The sequence below is a fragment of the Alosa sapidissima genome, chromosome 23 (assembly GCF_018492685.1).
Source record: "Alosa sapidissima isolate fAloSap1 chromosome 23, fAloSap1.pri, whole genome shotgun sequence".
In the NCBI taxonomy this organism is placed as follows: domain Eukaryota; kingdom Metazoa; phylum Chordata; class Actinopteri; order Clupeiformes; family Clupeidae; genus Alosa; species Alosa sapidissima.
Window position 1 is genome coordinate 5,841,793 of NC_055979.1, and position 13,855 is coordinate 5,855,647.

General features: G+C 40.2%; 1 protein-coding gene across 1 annotated transcript; it reads right to left on the bottom strand.

The window, feature by feature from the left end:
* Positions 1–7,429: 7,429 nt before the first annotated feature.
* Positions 7,430–12,250, bottom strand: LOC121698900 (SLIT and NTRK-like protein 1). The gene has a single exon (XM_042081401.1). The coding sequence runs from the start codon at positions 11,208–11,210 to the stop codon at positions 9,132–9,134; it is 2,079 nt and encodes a 692-aa protein (XP_041937335.1). The 5' UTR covers positions 11,211–12,250; the 3' UTR covers positions 7,430–9,131.
* Between the last annotated feature and the right edge of the window lie 1,605 nt (positions 12,251–13,855).

A 13,855-nucleotide genomic window follows, 5' to 3' on the forward strand; every position in this document is an offset into this window, starting at 1 on the left:
GGCCTGTCCTTGAATAAGGTACTTTCTGAAAGGAGGGACTGACTTGCTCTATTGACATGACACACACAGACAGACAGTATGAAAAAAGGAGAAAAGAAAGAGATGGGGGGTGAAGAATATGAGGAGTAGAAATAAATAAATAAAGTTCAAAGAAGGTCCCTTTGGACAATCAAAACAAAACACCAAAGGGGGGTAAAATAATGACAGACGGAGACTTGTATGCCTTGTTTCATATCAAAATCCTAATTAGCGTACTCATTTTTCCTTAAAGATTTATCCCTTCTATCATAGTCACACCAAAATTAAACTACATGTCTAATGTTACCATTTACCCAAAGGATTTATTTTTTCTTCCCATATCAATATTCCTGTTGTGTCTACCGTGATTCTTTTGAAGTTTCACACTGTGCACAGGGGATAATAACCTTGGCCCACTTCAGACCAGGACTTTGACCATCTAGCTAATTATAAAACTCAATATCAGACACAGGGGCACAGCACTTCAGGTTTCCTTTGGGTCTTGGCCAAATGTGCTTGGGCAAAATGAGGAGAGGCAAAAAAAGAAAGAAAGGAAAAAAAGAAATAAATGAAGTGGCAGCACCCCAAGTTCTAAATTCTCCCTTTGACAAGTAAGGTATTTGCAGATGTCTTATAGGCCTGTGTATATTGTTAGGGGTCATAAAGACATTAATGGTGTAGTGAGTAGTGACCATTGCATGATGCTAAAAAAACAAAAGCAATTATAAAATCAATATGCAAAACTTGGGCAAGGAGACAAAAATTAGAGATGCGCGGGGACCCATGAATTCCAACTGTCACTGTGTCCATGAGACCATTTGCTGTTGAGGATAATGTTAGATGTTGGCCAGGTCCAGCTGGGATTGTACCATGTTCAATCGAACACATTTTTTTTTTCATCAGAGATTGGGTCTCCCGGCTGTTTTTTGACTGGCACAGCTTGACATTGGAATAATATCATTCTGATCCGCATGGCAATGGGAAATTTGCAAATGTGGAAGAGCTTAATCAGATTAACCCCCTACACAGTAGGCCACACGTTTTTTTCAATAATTTAATTAGGTTCAGTTATTATTCAAATAAATATCGTTTGGCCATGGGGCTGAGGTTTGGGCCCTAAGTGCTGAAGTGCCATGGATAAGGGAAGAAATGGGGCAAAAAAAACTGTAAAACAAAATGGTCCTCATAATGGAGGACCATTCCACCACATGAAAAAGTATGTGTCCCTGACCATTAAACACCTTAGCAGTGCAACTGAGGCATACAAGACTTTAGTAGCCATCAGTAAAAGATATGGCCACAGGCCACATTAATCTGAATAGAATAGAATGTCCATATCATGTGGTGCTTTGCTGAAAATGACTAACAATATATTGCATAAACCCATCAAATTGGACTGACTAATATAGCTTTTGCAGTTATTAAAAATCATCATCATCATCATCATCACCATCATCATCAACATCATCATCACCATCATGACCCTCATCAAATAATAGTAGTGGTGATTGCATTGCTAGAAGCAATAGTGTATTGTTATTGTTGCTCTTGTTCCCTGAACATAGTAACTGCACAAGTCACTGATAGCCAACCAGATTACAAAGACAGTGAGAGAGAGAGAGAGAGAGAGAGAGAGAGAGAGACAGAGAGAGAGTGAGAGAGATCTAGATACCTGCATGCAGCACTGACCTACATTTAACAAAACAAAATGCACCTTGTTCCATGTGTAGTTTCCCATGAATACACAACACAAACGTACATAAAATAATACAGCGATAGCACTGGCTAGCAGACAACATCAAAACATTTATATGCTTTTTAAAGGTTCCTTTCAACTCATTTACTTTCTCCCTTTGTAGACTGTGAATTTGATTTCATAGGAATTATAATATGTTTCCTAAGTGACTGGGTTATTAGATTTATGAACATCTTCCTCAAACCTTTTGGAGAGCTGCTTAGAAACAGGTGGGGAGCTACTGGTAGCTTATAGACTAACCACATCTTATGTACACTATAGATTAACCACATCTTATGTACACTATAGGCTAACCAGATCTTATGTACACTATAGATTAACTACATTTTAAGTAAACTCTGATTAACTACATCTTATGAACACAATAGATGAACCACATTTTATGAACACTATAGATCAGATGTCTCCAACAGGTAGATCGCAAGCTACCAGTAGCTCCCCACCTGTTTCTAAGCAGCTCTCCAAAAGGTTTGAGGAAGATGTTCATAAATCTAATAACCCAGTCACTTAGGAAACATATTATAATTCCTATGAAATAAAATTCACAGTCTACAAAGGGAGAAAGTAAATGAGTTGAAAGGAACCTTTAAAAAGCATATAAATCTAATTTAGCGGTTTTGGGTGGAGATCAGCTCAACAGCTATGGGTGGAGATCAACTATGTGAGGAAAAAAGGTTGGAGACCCCTGCTATATATAAACCACATCTTATGTACACTATACAGAGTAGACTAACCACATCTTATGTACACTATACAGAGTAGACTAACCACATCTTATGTACACTATAGACTAACCACATCTTATGTACACTATAGACTAACCACATCTTATGTACCCTATAGACCAACCACATCTTATGTACCCTATAGACTAACCACATCATCTTATGTACACTAGACTCACCACCCCCTATCAGCCTGTCTTGTAACATATTGTGCTTTGCTGAATACTGCGAACCGCAGTGCTGTGCTTACATATCCAACATATGTTGAACCTTGTACACCATGCCCTCTCCATCAGCTGTCCATGCCCTTGTCTCAACCTCAGCATTTATTAACTTGACAGCTAAATACCGCTGTGACTGGAGCTCAGAGACAGCCTTTCCAGCATGACGTGCATTTTGGCCATTTTGAGTCACAACATAATGAATACATTGTAATAGGCAAGGCTTTCCTCTCTCCTCATGCCCCCACAGATTAACATGTTAAATATGCATATAAATATTGCATGACGAAACCCTTTAACCGTTTCACCAGAGCAAGGGATCACACGTGGAGCGCAAAGAGAATAAAATGCCCTCGAAACGAGTAGTTACTCCACCTCAACCACATTTTATTTAAAAAAAAAATAGGCAGGTCGAATGTAGCAAAGCATAGAAATGTCATTCTGAGACACATCATCGAGAATGCTGCGACAAATAATAGATGAGCTGTGGTACCACATTACACAGTAAACAGATAATTATCTTCCCTCGTGATGTGCAGTCAGCTTGGAGTGATGGGCAGCCCCCGAAAAAAAGTTGACACAGAAATAATAGATCCGAAGGTCAGGCTTCAATTTCCATGGTAAAGGTGTGTGTGTGTGTGTGTGTGTGTGTGTGTGTGTGTGTGTGTCTGTCTGTCTGTGTGTAGGGGCATCTATCAGTGTTTCCCATGATAACCTATCTGATTTCAGCAATATGTTCAGCTGTATTTTAAATACCCACAGGAAAGTGCCTTATTAATCTGATCATTCCTGCTTCACGAATAAAGAAATGCTTTGATAAAGTAAAGGGCTTCTTCCCCACTCAATCCAATGTGTCTGAGCTCACAATGGAACAGAGAGTCTATGCCGTCAGTCTAGGTCTAACACCTGTTCCTTCATACAGACCACAATCCAATGGAGGCCTCCACACTGTAAAATCTAACACTTGTGTAAACTTGCATTAACCTTGTTTACTTTACTTTCAGCAACAAATGTGTGCATCTTAATGGTTAGAGTAAAGTAACAGTTACTTCCATGTTGAAAAAAGCATGTTACTTCATAATAAGACTGAGGTCAACTTGTCTGAGACAAGTAACCTCAACAGTGACAAATTTCTACCATTAGGAGGCGCCCTTGTGCGTATTTCTGCAGGGAAGAAGAAGAAGAAGAAGTGGGAGCATGCAAGGAAGACGTTAACGTTACTGTGCTGGAGTGATTTGAATTTTCGCCCTCTCAGTTTGCTCTTCCGAAGAATCGTTGTTGAAAGCATTCAGAAGATAAAAAATAAACATCAGACCTTTTCCTTTCGGAAGACTTTGTGGTAAGCTGTAAGGATATACATGTTGGTGAACTGTTTTTATTTTGCCCAGGCATGTTTTTGGTTCGAAGGAGCTAACGTTAGATCGATGGTCCCCCTTCCCCCCACCACACCACAGATGTTTTGCATTAACAGTTGGATAAATTAATGTGTAACTTTAACTACTAGTAAATTACTGTCCAATTCAAAGTTGGCAGCTAATTTAGAATTTTAAAGCAGGAGGTAGTGAATACAGAATCAAAGTTAAGGTTAGCTGCGAATTTAGAAGATGGTAGTGTAAGCATGCAGTGGAAATGTTCGCATTGCATTTTTTCGGCAGACAAAAGAGGTCAGTTATTTAAGCATTATCGTCTAAGACATGGCGGGTTTATTCGGCAACAACCAATACCTTGTCTTCATATGGATTGTTTATGCACTTTTTAGTCATATGGGGAGCCCTGCACTGAAGCAGATTTTTTCACACGTTTGTAGTCATTTGAAATTAACATTCCATGCCCATATGAAGACTGTGATTTTCATACTAGTGTGTATTCAACATTTAAAGGAGAAGTTCGATATGATATTGACCTAAAGTGTGTTGAAACATGATACCTTGAACTTTTGTCTCATAGCTCATCTCGACTTGTCCCCTGCACTCCGAAATCTGGCGCTAATAGCCGATGCTACCAACAGGTTTCTGATGGGGGTGCCTCGGGCATCGGCCTAGCCATGCAAATAAATCTCTGGTTTACACCATTTACGGTAAGTGGTAATTTCCATGGATGTAATACAATGCTGAAAATTGCTTGTATGTTTCTAAATCTTTTGTATCATTTCATGACATCCTCAAGAGATCAACACAAAGCTTGGATTACTTGCAGCAGCATTACCGTTAATTCATTTTATATTTCAGCAAGGTACAGTTTGGACGCTAATAACTAATCAGTCATATATTTAACTGTTGTCTTTGTGTTTCTATTTGTTTTACAGGTTACTGATGGTGAGGATGTGTGGGCACAAGTCTCCTTTGGGCTGCTGACGGTCATTGATGATGACACACCGGTTGATCCAACTCTTATCCACCTGGAGCCAGTGTCTACAGCCATCATCATTGAGGGGAGGCTGGTAATGGATGGTCTCAAAAGTTTGCCTAAGGCACTCTGCATCTTGTTTGGGTTAGAACAAGCTACCACCAAAATGGCAAAGTCTTAAAAATCTTCTGCTGAGATGTTTTCTATTTTTTGAGCTTATATGGTTCTAAACTGAAAGGAGAATTCTGGTGTGATATTCACTTAAAAGTGTGTTGAAACATGATGCCGAGTGTGAACGTATGTCTCATAGCTCATTTCGGCTTGTCCCCTGCACTCCGAAATCTGGCGCTAGCTAGCCGATGCTACCAACAGCTTTTTCAATGGGGGTGCCTCGGCATCGGTCTAGCCATGCAAATAAATCACTGTTTTACACCATTTACGAGGCTCAAAGTATCTCCACACTTCATTGGTAAACCCAATTCTGTGGCATTTCCACGGAATTATTTTTGGAATCTGATCCCTTATCATACCTGTTCATTCGTACTCGTCGCTCGACTTATCGTGACTAAATTCAAGATGGCTGCGAACGGTAAACTTTCTTAAGGTACTGTCTGTATAAATCGGCTTGTAAATAAACTACCAGTGCTTTTTCCAAGTTCTCAATGTCTCGTTTTAAATGTCAGGGCCCTCGGAAGTCTACCAATGAAGTGTGGAGATATTTTGAGCCTCGTAAATGCTGTGAAACAGTGATTTATTTGCATGGCTAGGCCGATGCCGAGGCAACCCCATTGAAAAAGCTGTTGGTAGCATCGGCTAACTAGTGCCAGATTTCGGAGTGCAGGGGACAAGCCGAGATGAGCTATGAGACATACGTTCACATTCTGCATCATGTTTCAACACACTTTAGGTCAATATCATACCGGAATTCCCCTTTAAGTCTGTGGTGGTAAGTCATTTAGAATTTGGCCCTATAAATTTGTGGCCCGATTAAGTTTTAAGAGATGTTTAAAGGGATATTCCTCCCCTTGAGTTGAACAATTGATTTTTACCTTTCTCCAGTTCATCCAGGCGTTCTCCGAGTCTGGCGATACTAGTTTTAGCTCCATCCTAGCATAGGTCATTGAATCTGACTAGACCATTAGCTTATCACGTTTAAAAGTGAATAAGATTTCCAGGAATTTTCCTATTTAAAACTTGTCTCCTTTCAAGTTAGAAAGTGTAATAAGACCAACGGAAAATTAAACGTGGCGATTTTCTAGGCTGATTTGACATGGAACTATACTCTCATTCCAGCGTAATAATCAAGGAACACCAGGGGCACAGCAGCACAATGATATCATGCAGCACCTGAAAATAGTCCCTGTAGGCTAACTTCCAGCAACAAAGTTGAGCTGCAGCAGACGAATCGGTTAGTGACTGGCTTATTACGCCTGAATGAGAGTATAGTTCCATGTCAAATCAGCCTAGAAAATCTCTACATTTGGTTTTCCATTGGTCTTATTACACTTTCTTACTTGAAAGGAGACAAGTTTTAAATAGGAAAATTACTGGGAATCTTAGTCACTTTTAAACGTGATGCTAGCAGGCGAGATGCTAATGGACTAATTCGATTCAATGATCTATGCTAGGCTGGAGCTAAAAGTGGTATCGCCAGTCTCAGAGAACGGCTAAAATGAGTGTAATTCTCCAAATGGTGGAATATCCCTTTAAGAAGACCGTATTTTTCATGTATTGTGTTAATTTAGGTTAGACTACTGTATTGTTTTTTATTTGGTACAGGCTACTGAGATACTTAAAGTTTGTATATTTTAGTTTCAGGCCTTTTAAAAAAGATTTTTATAAAATGTTAAAGGAGAAAAAAGGAAGATGTAGGTTGTTGCTACAGCTAAATTGTGCCAATTTTGTTGTTTTTACAAGAATAATAAATAATTCAAAGCCGTATTTGTACCTGATGCAGTTGTAAATGTCATTATTTTAGAATAGAGCCTATTTTTATTCAAACTTGTGTATATGAGTAATATTTACTTGCTAAATTGAAGGCAATCGGTTTCCATGGTTTCACCAAGTAAGATTAACTTGCTGTTCAAGTAACTGTTACTACATATTCCAGATATGAGGAATTGGTTGATTAGTTACCTCGACTTCAGAACATGAGTTTTATGAATGAAAACTAAAGTACACTTCACTTGCAATACCTAGGTAGGTTAAAGAGGAATTTGCTGTAGTGTTAATACACTACACTAAGGAATTGCTTGTAAGCTCAGTTTTAGAATCCCAGTCCACTTTAGTCTGATTTTTCAAGGCAATCGGTTTCCATGGTTTTTTTAAGTAAGGTTTACTTATTGGATTTTACAGTGCATATCTGTCCCATTACATCACTTTTGATTTATATCGATTTATCTCAAACCACCACACACATCTGACCTTTCAATTGAAAACATAAGGTGGGCAGGCTGGTCTCATTCATTCATACAAAATAAAAACAAATAAATAAAACATAGAATAGATGTAAGATTACTGACATAATGAAAATGCAGAACAAGTGAATATCAGCAGTGAGTTATCAGAGACTATCTTTGATGGTACTTCCTTGCGTTTTTTTCTCTATACATGTATTTGTTTGTAAAATGTAATCTTAAAAATACTCGACGACGCAATTCTTGATAATTCTCTCGCTGGCGCAGATCCCGATGCACGTATTCATTGTCCATGCATTCTTTCATGACAAGAGCCAAGCTGCAGACGCTATCCCACCTCAGTACACCTTTTGCTCTCATCATTTGAACAGGCGGAGATACAACAGCGACACCTTGAGAGGAACTTCTCCAGAATAGCGGTCCCTCTCATCCGCCTCTCTGGCACAAGTCAAATGCAGTGGTCTGTCTCCCTTGATGTGTCTCGTGTTAGGGTTACATATTTACACTTCCTGCTCTACATTACGGACATGTTAGTTATAAAATGTCATTTCATTTTGACATATTTGGACGAAATAGATGGCTTTACAAAAGCTCACAATAGTTAAAGTGGATAATAGTCTTCGTGGGGGAGCACTTCTTTATGGTCATAAAAAAGCATTCTAGTCGCACCCAGTACTTGTACCATTACCTATTCCTGACTCTGCACATACCGAAACATTGCTTTAATTGAAAACACTTTACTTTTGAAAAATAGGCCATTACAAAACCACCGTGTCTATCCCTTTTCTGGCAGACAGTATCATTTCATCCATTGCAACCCATAACCACACAAAATCAGGAACCGTTTGTGGCTACATTAACTTCGCAGCATAAGCACTGGAGTGACGTTAGTTGGTCATGCTTGTCTGCGTCCCATATATCTGAATGTCAACAATTGGCACACCATAAGATAACACATTTTACATTCATAAGGAGGTGACTCAGCAGATGTCCAAAGTCTGCGAAAAGTATAAATAATCCTGATATCAATCAACAATCAAATGATAAACAGAAAGAACATGCATTTACAAGTTTCCTCCCATCTTTTTTGTTCATTTCCGCTTGATAACAGAATAAAACAACAAATACAAATCCTAACTGCGTTTTGTCACAAAAAATAGAGAAATGGCACTTTGAATATATTCATATATAGTTTTATATTTATATATATTTATATTGATAACACGAAAGAAGGTTCGAGTTTGTTTCTTTGTAACTATGGTATGGACCCCAGTGTGTGTTGAGACCATGCGAATCATGCAGATATGATACAGTTTTATTTACATTACATTCATGCTCGTGCACCATTTCCAAGTCCTCCTTCCTCTGATGTTCGGTCTGATTGCGGCAAATGTCTGTACTGGGTAGGGGGAGGGGATCTTTACATATATTACACTTAGTTCTGTAGCAGAGGCTCGTTGACAACTACAGTCAACTGGAGAACACAAAAAATAGGCTAATTCCGAAAGAAGCGACTAAGAAGCTTTGAAGTAGGCAATGCGTCTTTTCCCCTCAGTCGTTTCACTTTTTTTCATGGCACGCAGTTTATTTGCTTATTTCTCTAGTTTGTATTCCAGCATGAGCTGTCCTTACATCTTTAAGCATAACGTTACTTGTCGGAAAGGGAGTGGGCTCCACAGTCATAATTCCTATGCGGTGCGTCTGCGTTGAATCCACTATGCCAGTAAGCTGAGCTGTCGCATACAGTCTGTAGAGAATTTATCTCTGAGGCCGATGAGTTGCCATCTCTTCGCTTTGATCGTTTACGATTCCGTAAGATAAAGACGAGCATTCCCACAACAGTAAATGCCGACGTGACAAAGACCAGCAGCAAGCCAGGCACCAGTACAGAGATGGATACTCTGCTGGGTTCCAGATAGTTGTTGGACCGTGTCCCCGTGTCTACAGGGAAAGTGCTGTTCTTGGAGAGGGAGGTGGGAGAGATGTTGTCTTTCAGCCGTGGACACAGTAGCTCATTGCTAATGCGCCGAAAATCCCGCGCCCAAGACTCCGGTGGGGACTCGCATTTTAGATCACTTACAATGACGTCTGGCCCAAGTTTAACTGCCCACTGTTTGAAAGGAACAATCTTACACGAGCAATCCCATGGGTTTCCATGCAAATCAATTTGTATAATGGAGTTGAGCTGATCTAAAACACCAGGCACTGGGAGATATGTGAAATAATTGTTGTGCAGGCTGATTTTGGACAAAGCCACCCCTTGAAACACATCCACAGGTAGAGATTTAAGCAAGTTGTTGTTAAGAAATAGGACCCTCAAATTCGGCATGGGACTGAATGAGCCGGCCATGATGAGCTGAATGTCATTATATTCCAAACTGAGATATTCCAAATTCTGCAGTCCCACAAACATTTCCGCCATTAATGTATCCAGGTAGTTTTTGTCCATGTACAGCCACCTTAACTCAGTGAGATTTTGGAAAGTGCCATTTTCTAGCGTTTTTATGTTGTTTCCCCCCAAATCAAGTAAATTGAGACTGTTGTAGCCTTTGAGGTGGTTCTTTCTCACAGTGTGAATGTTGTTGTCACGCAGATTCAGCTCGTGCGCAATAATGGGTTTCGGTTTTAAATTGACCACGCTTTCTATTTTCCTGCCCTCGCAGTTGACCCCGAGTCCTTGTCTGGTCCCGATCAGTTTGCAGCTGCATGAGTGGGGACAGGATGCGTTGGACAGCTGGTCCTTCTCCCCTGTCCCCGTTGCCATAGCAGTGGGTTTCGTTTTCTGTGGGTTTCGCTGCCAGTTTTCGTGCTTATGCCTATTTCCCGGAGTTTCGGATTCTGTGTCACCACCGTTTTTAAAAGGCGTTGGACTGGGTCCAGGATCGGAGATCTCGTCTTGGGTGGGAGGTGCATCCATGCCCGAGTCTATCCCGTTCTTTGAAGGGCACAGGTCTGCCTCTGATGTCTCGTTTAAGTCCCTTCCCTGCAGTCGTGTTGGTGCCTCGCAAAGGACACTCCCGATAAGAGCGTTCTGTGGGATATTCTCCAGCCATTCCTTTAGGGATACCAGGTCACAGTCACAGTCCCAGGGGTTGTCCTCCAATAAAACCTCTACTATGCCAGGTATTTGTTCTAGAATTCCCTCATAAGGCAACGTTTTTATTCGATTTCCCCGTAGGTCAAGGTGCGTGATGGGTACGTGTTGAAACACATTTATAGGAAGTGCAGTTATAAGGTTGTCATTTAGGATCAAAACTTCAAGTTTACTTAAGTCCCTGAACACAGATGGGTCAATGTCTCTCAGTAGATTAAAATCAGCTTGGAGATATTCCAAGTCGTCTAAACCAAGGAACGTGTTCTTTTTAAAAGACCGTATTTTGTTGTTGTTTATGTGCAGCCGTTTGACAAGCTGCAGTCCGAGAAAGGCGCCAGGGACAATGTCGTGTAAGCCGTTGTTCTCCAAATGTAAACTGACAGCATTGTAAAAGTTAGCAAACTCATTGGGGAAAAGTCTGGACAAAGAATTCCCGTGGAGTAATAAATGATAAAACTGGGAACTCGGACCAGTCAAATGATGGAGATTGCTGAAGCTCCTCTTTTCACAGTCAATGTGCAGATCGCCTTCTATTGCATTGCAGGAGCAGATCTGCTCCTTACAAACGTCCCTTGTAACATTTCCAATAGCAACACAAAGAGCCGCCTTCAGCAACACAATCCAAAGAAGCATTTTCAATACGAACAATTCATCCCCGATTTCAAGACATGAATGCAATCAGCGAGTGGATATGCGTTTGGGATTCAAAAAAGATTCACCACTCTTAAAAAAGAAGACGACAGTCCGTAATTATATCCATGTCCATATAGCTGGCTATGTCCAGGCGTAGGCTGGTAAAACTGACCATAAGATGCATCAGCTCAAGAGAATCCTTTTGTTCAATCCCCCATCAAGAATTTTGAAAATAACCCAAAGCAACAATACGTTACTTCACCCATCATTAAATTTGACTTAAGGTTTTCGATGACTGACCTTGCAATTTTACAAATCCGTGATTTTCTTACGGTGCGACGCATGCAGCGAGGTGCTGTTCTTTCTCCCTTGGTGCTGAATTCACACGCCGAAGATGTAATGCTGATCACAATGCATGGCAAAAAGATACCTCAGAATCCTCACATCGTTCGGTGTATTCTAGTGTCTCCAGTACTGTCTTTTCCCGATTTTGAATTGCGAAGAAGGCAACCAAGAGACTCCGTTCGTTCTAGCCTGGTGCTCACTGGAAGATCTGACACCCTCTGCTGAGCTGCAATGGCAAAAATCCATCGGGTGAGGGAATGCTGAAAAAAAAAATCAATCCACATACAGGGCAAGTGTTAAAATGTTCACATTAAAAGCCGTCGATATGTTTAGACTGAGTCTTTGTCTCTCCCCTCAGTTTAAGATTTTATAGCTTCTGTTTCCGATTAGATTTCCCGTCCAACTCTGTTGACAATCAGATAAACTGAAGTGTTTGTTCCGAGTTGCCTTTTTAAAGTAAACCGCATAGCGCACTGCCAATCTCTAAGACATTCCTGCTTCGAATGAAGGTTAAAACAACCTCGTTTGGAGTCTTCTAAACGCATTTTCCAAAGAATAAACAGAGCTATTATATCGCACTAGTTTTGGGATACAGGTGTTGCTCTCTATGTGTCTGATTCTTTGAAAATGAATCTGCAGTTGAATGCGGTAAAATAATTAACTACATGTCGTGCCTGCAACAATCCTGCCCACGAAAGAATCCTACTTCGATTAATGTACCAACACAGGCTGCGTCAAGGGCATATATGTAAACTATGAGCGCATACGTCACCACTTTCAATAAAAAAGGTTTAAAAGAACATACGAAGGATTGTGGATGATTTGTTTAGGCGATCTGGTTAGGTTAGATTTAACTACCGTTCCAGATTTGGCTCTTTTCCAACATCGTGTTCTTTATGTCTGGTTTCAGAGTCATGCACCTTTTTTAATTTTATCACGCAGTTTTCTCTGACAATATATCAAATATGTGACAGTGGACAGCCCATTTGGCGTCTATGTAAAAGTGGGTATGTGGTAGACAGACATGTGTCGGGTATTTCCCTTTGAAACTAAAGTTATTTAATAATTCCTGAGTCTGAAATCAACATTTGAAATGTCTAGACTGAAAATGTGGTTCTGATCTGAACATTTCTTGTTCCAAGCATTCGTTAGACTGCAGACTGACTTCATCCACATCATATGAATATATCACACCCCCACCCCACCCCCTCTCCCCAGACATCCTTAATGAGCCTTTCTCAAAATTGGTGGTGGGTGTTCGTGTGCCTCCAGTTATCCCCTTTTTATCAGATGATAAAGTGATTTTGTGTTTTTCTTTTTTTAACGGAGTAAAACAACAAAGTCAGAACTGCAGTAATGAGCTAGCGTGATTGCCAGGTCTGATGACGCCAATTATTCCACTACTTGGGTACAAAACAACACCAACAGAAACAATAGTGTCAAAACATATATAATAAAGCATATTTATTTTCAAGTGTTGGATATATCAGTGTACAGATATGACAGTCAAATGGTGTTGTTAGCCACAAGAAAATACTCCTTGTAGACATAGCATAGGTCCCATACTAAACAAACTGCTGTACCTCTAACATGCCATTCTTGATCCACAGATCACCTGTGAATATTTAAATATTACAACAGCAAATGGTGCATTTGGAAAGCTAAAATGGGATTTGGCCTTTACACAAATGCTGGCTCTCTTGCAGAAGATGAAATGGTGTCATTCCCTGGATAGGGTATGTACATTTTGGAGAGTGTATACCTCTCAGCTATATCTACCTGACAGATATATCCCACATAGACCACATATTTAATAAAATGTTAAAGTTGGCATTAATAACCTTTGGACCTAAATGTACAGTTTGTCACATCTACGACTCTATAGGGATCTGACTATATTTTAGTGTTTTTGTATTGCATTTTACAGTAAGGATCAGAGTGTTTTGCTTTTGGCATGAACCATAGTTGGATGGATAATATGTTGAAATCAGTTGGGCTATGGCATTCTCACTGCACAGGATTTCAAAGTTTCAGCATTAACCCTTGTTGTCACCTGAGGGAAAAAAAAGACAAAGACTCAATATGTCAAGAAAAGAGGATAATAAAGGAATGATGTAATGAAATATACCCGCCCCTCCTGCACACACACACAGACACACACACACACATGCACACACATACACACACCAGCCCCAATCTGCCTCACCACACCCCACCTTCCACCCCACCCACCCCAGTGAGGCATACCATTAATCATATTGTAATTCCTTTAATGCCTGAGGCCCTGAATCGCAGACTGT

Excerpts from the sequence above, each read along its gene's own strand:
- LOC121698900 (XM_042081401.1), bottom strand. The coding sequence starts at position 11,210 with ATGCTTCTTTGGATTGTGTTGCTGAAGGCGGCTCTTTGTGTTGCTATT.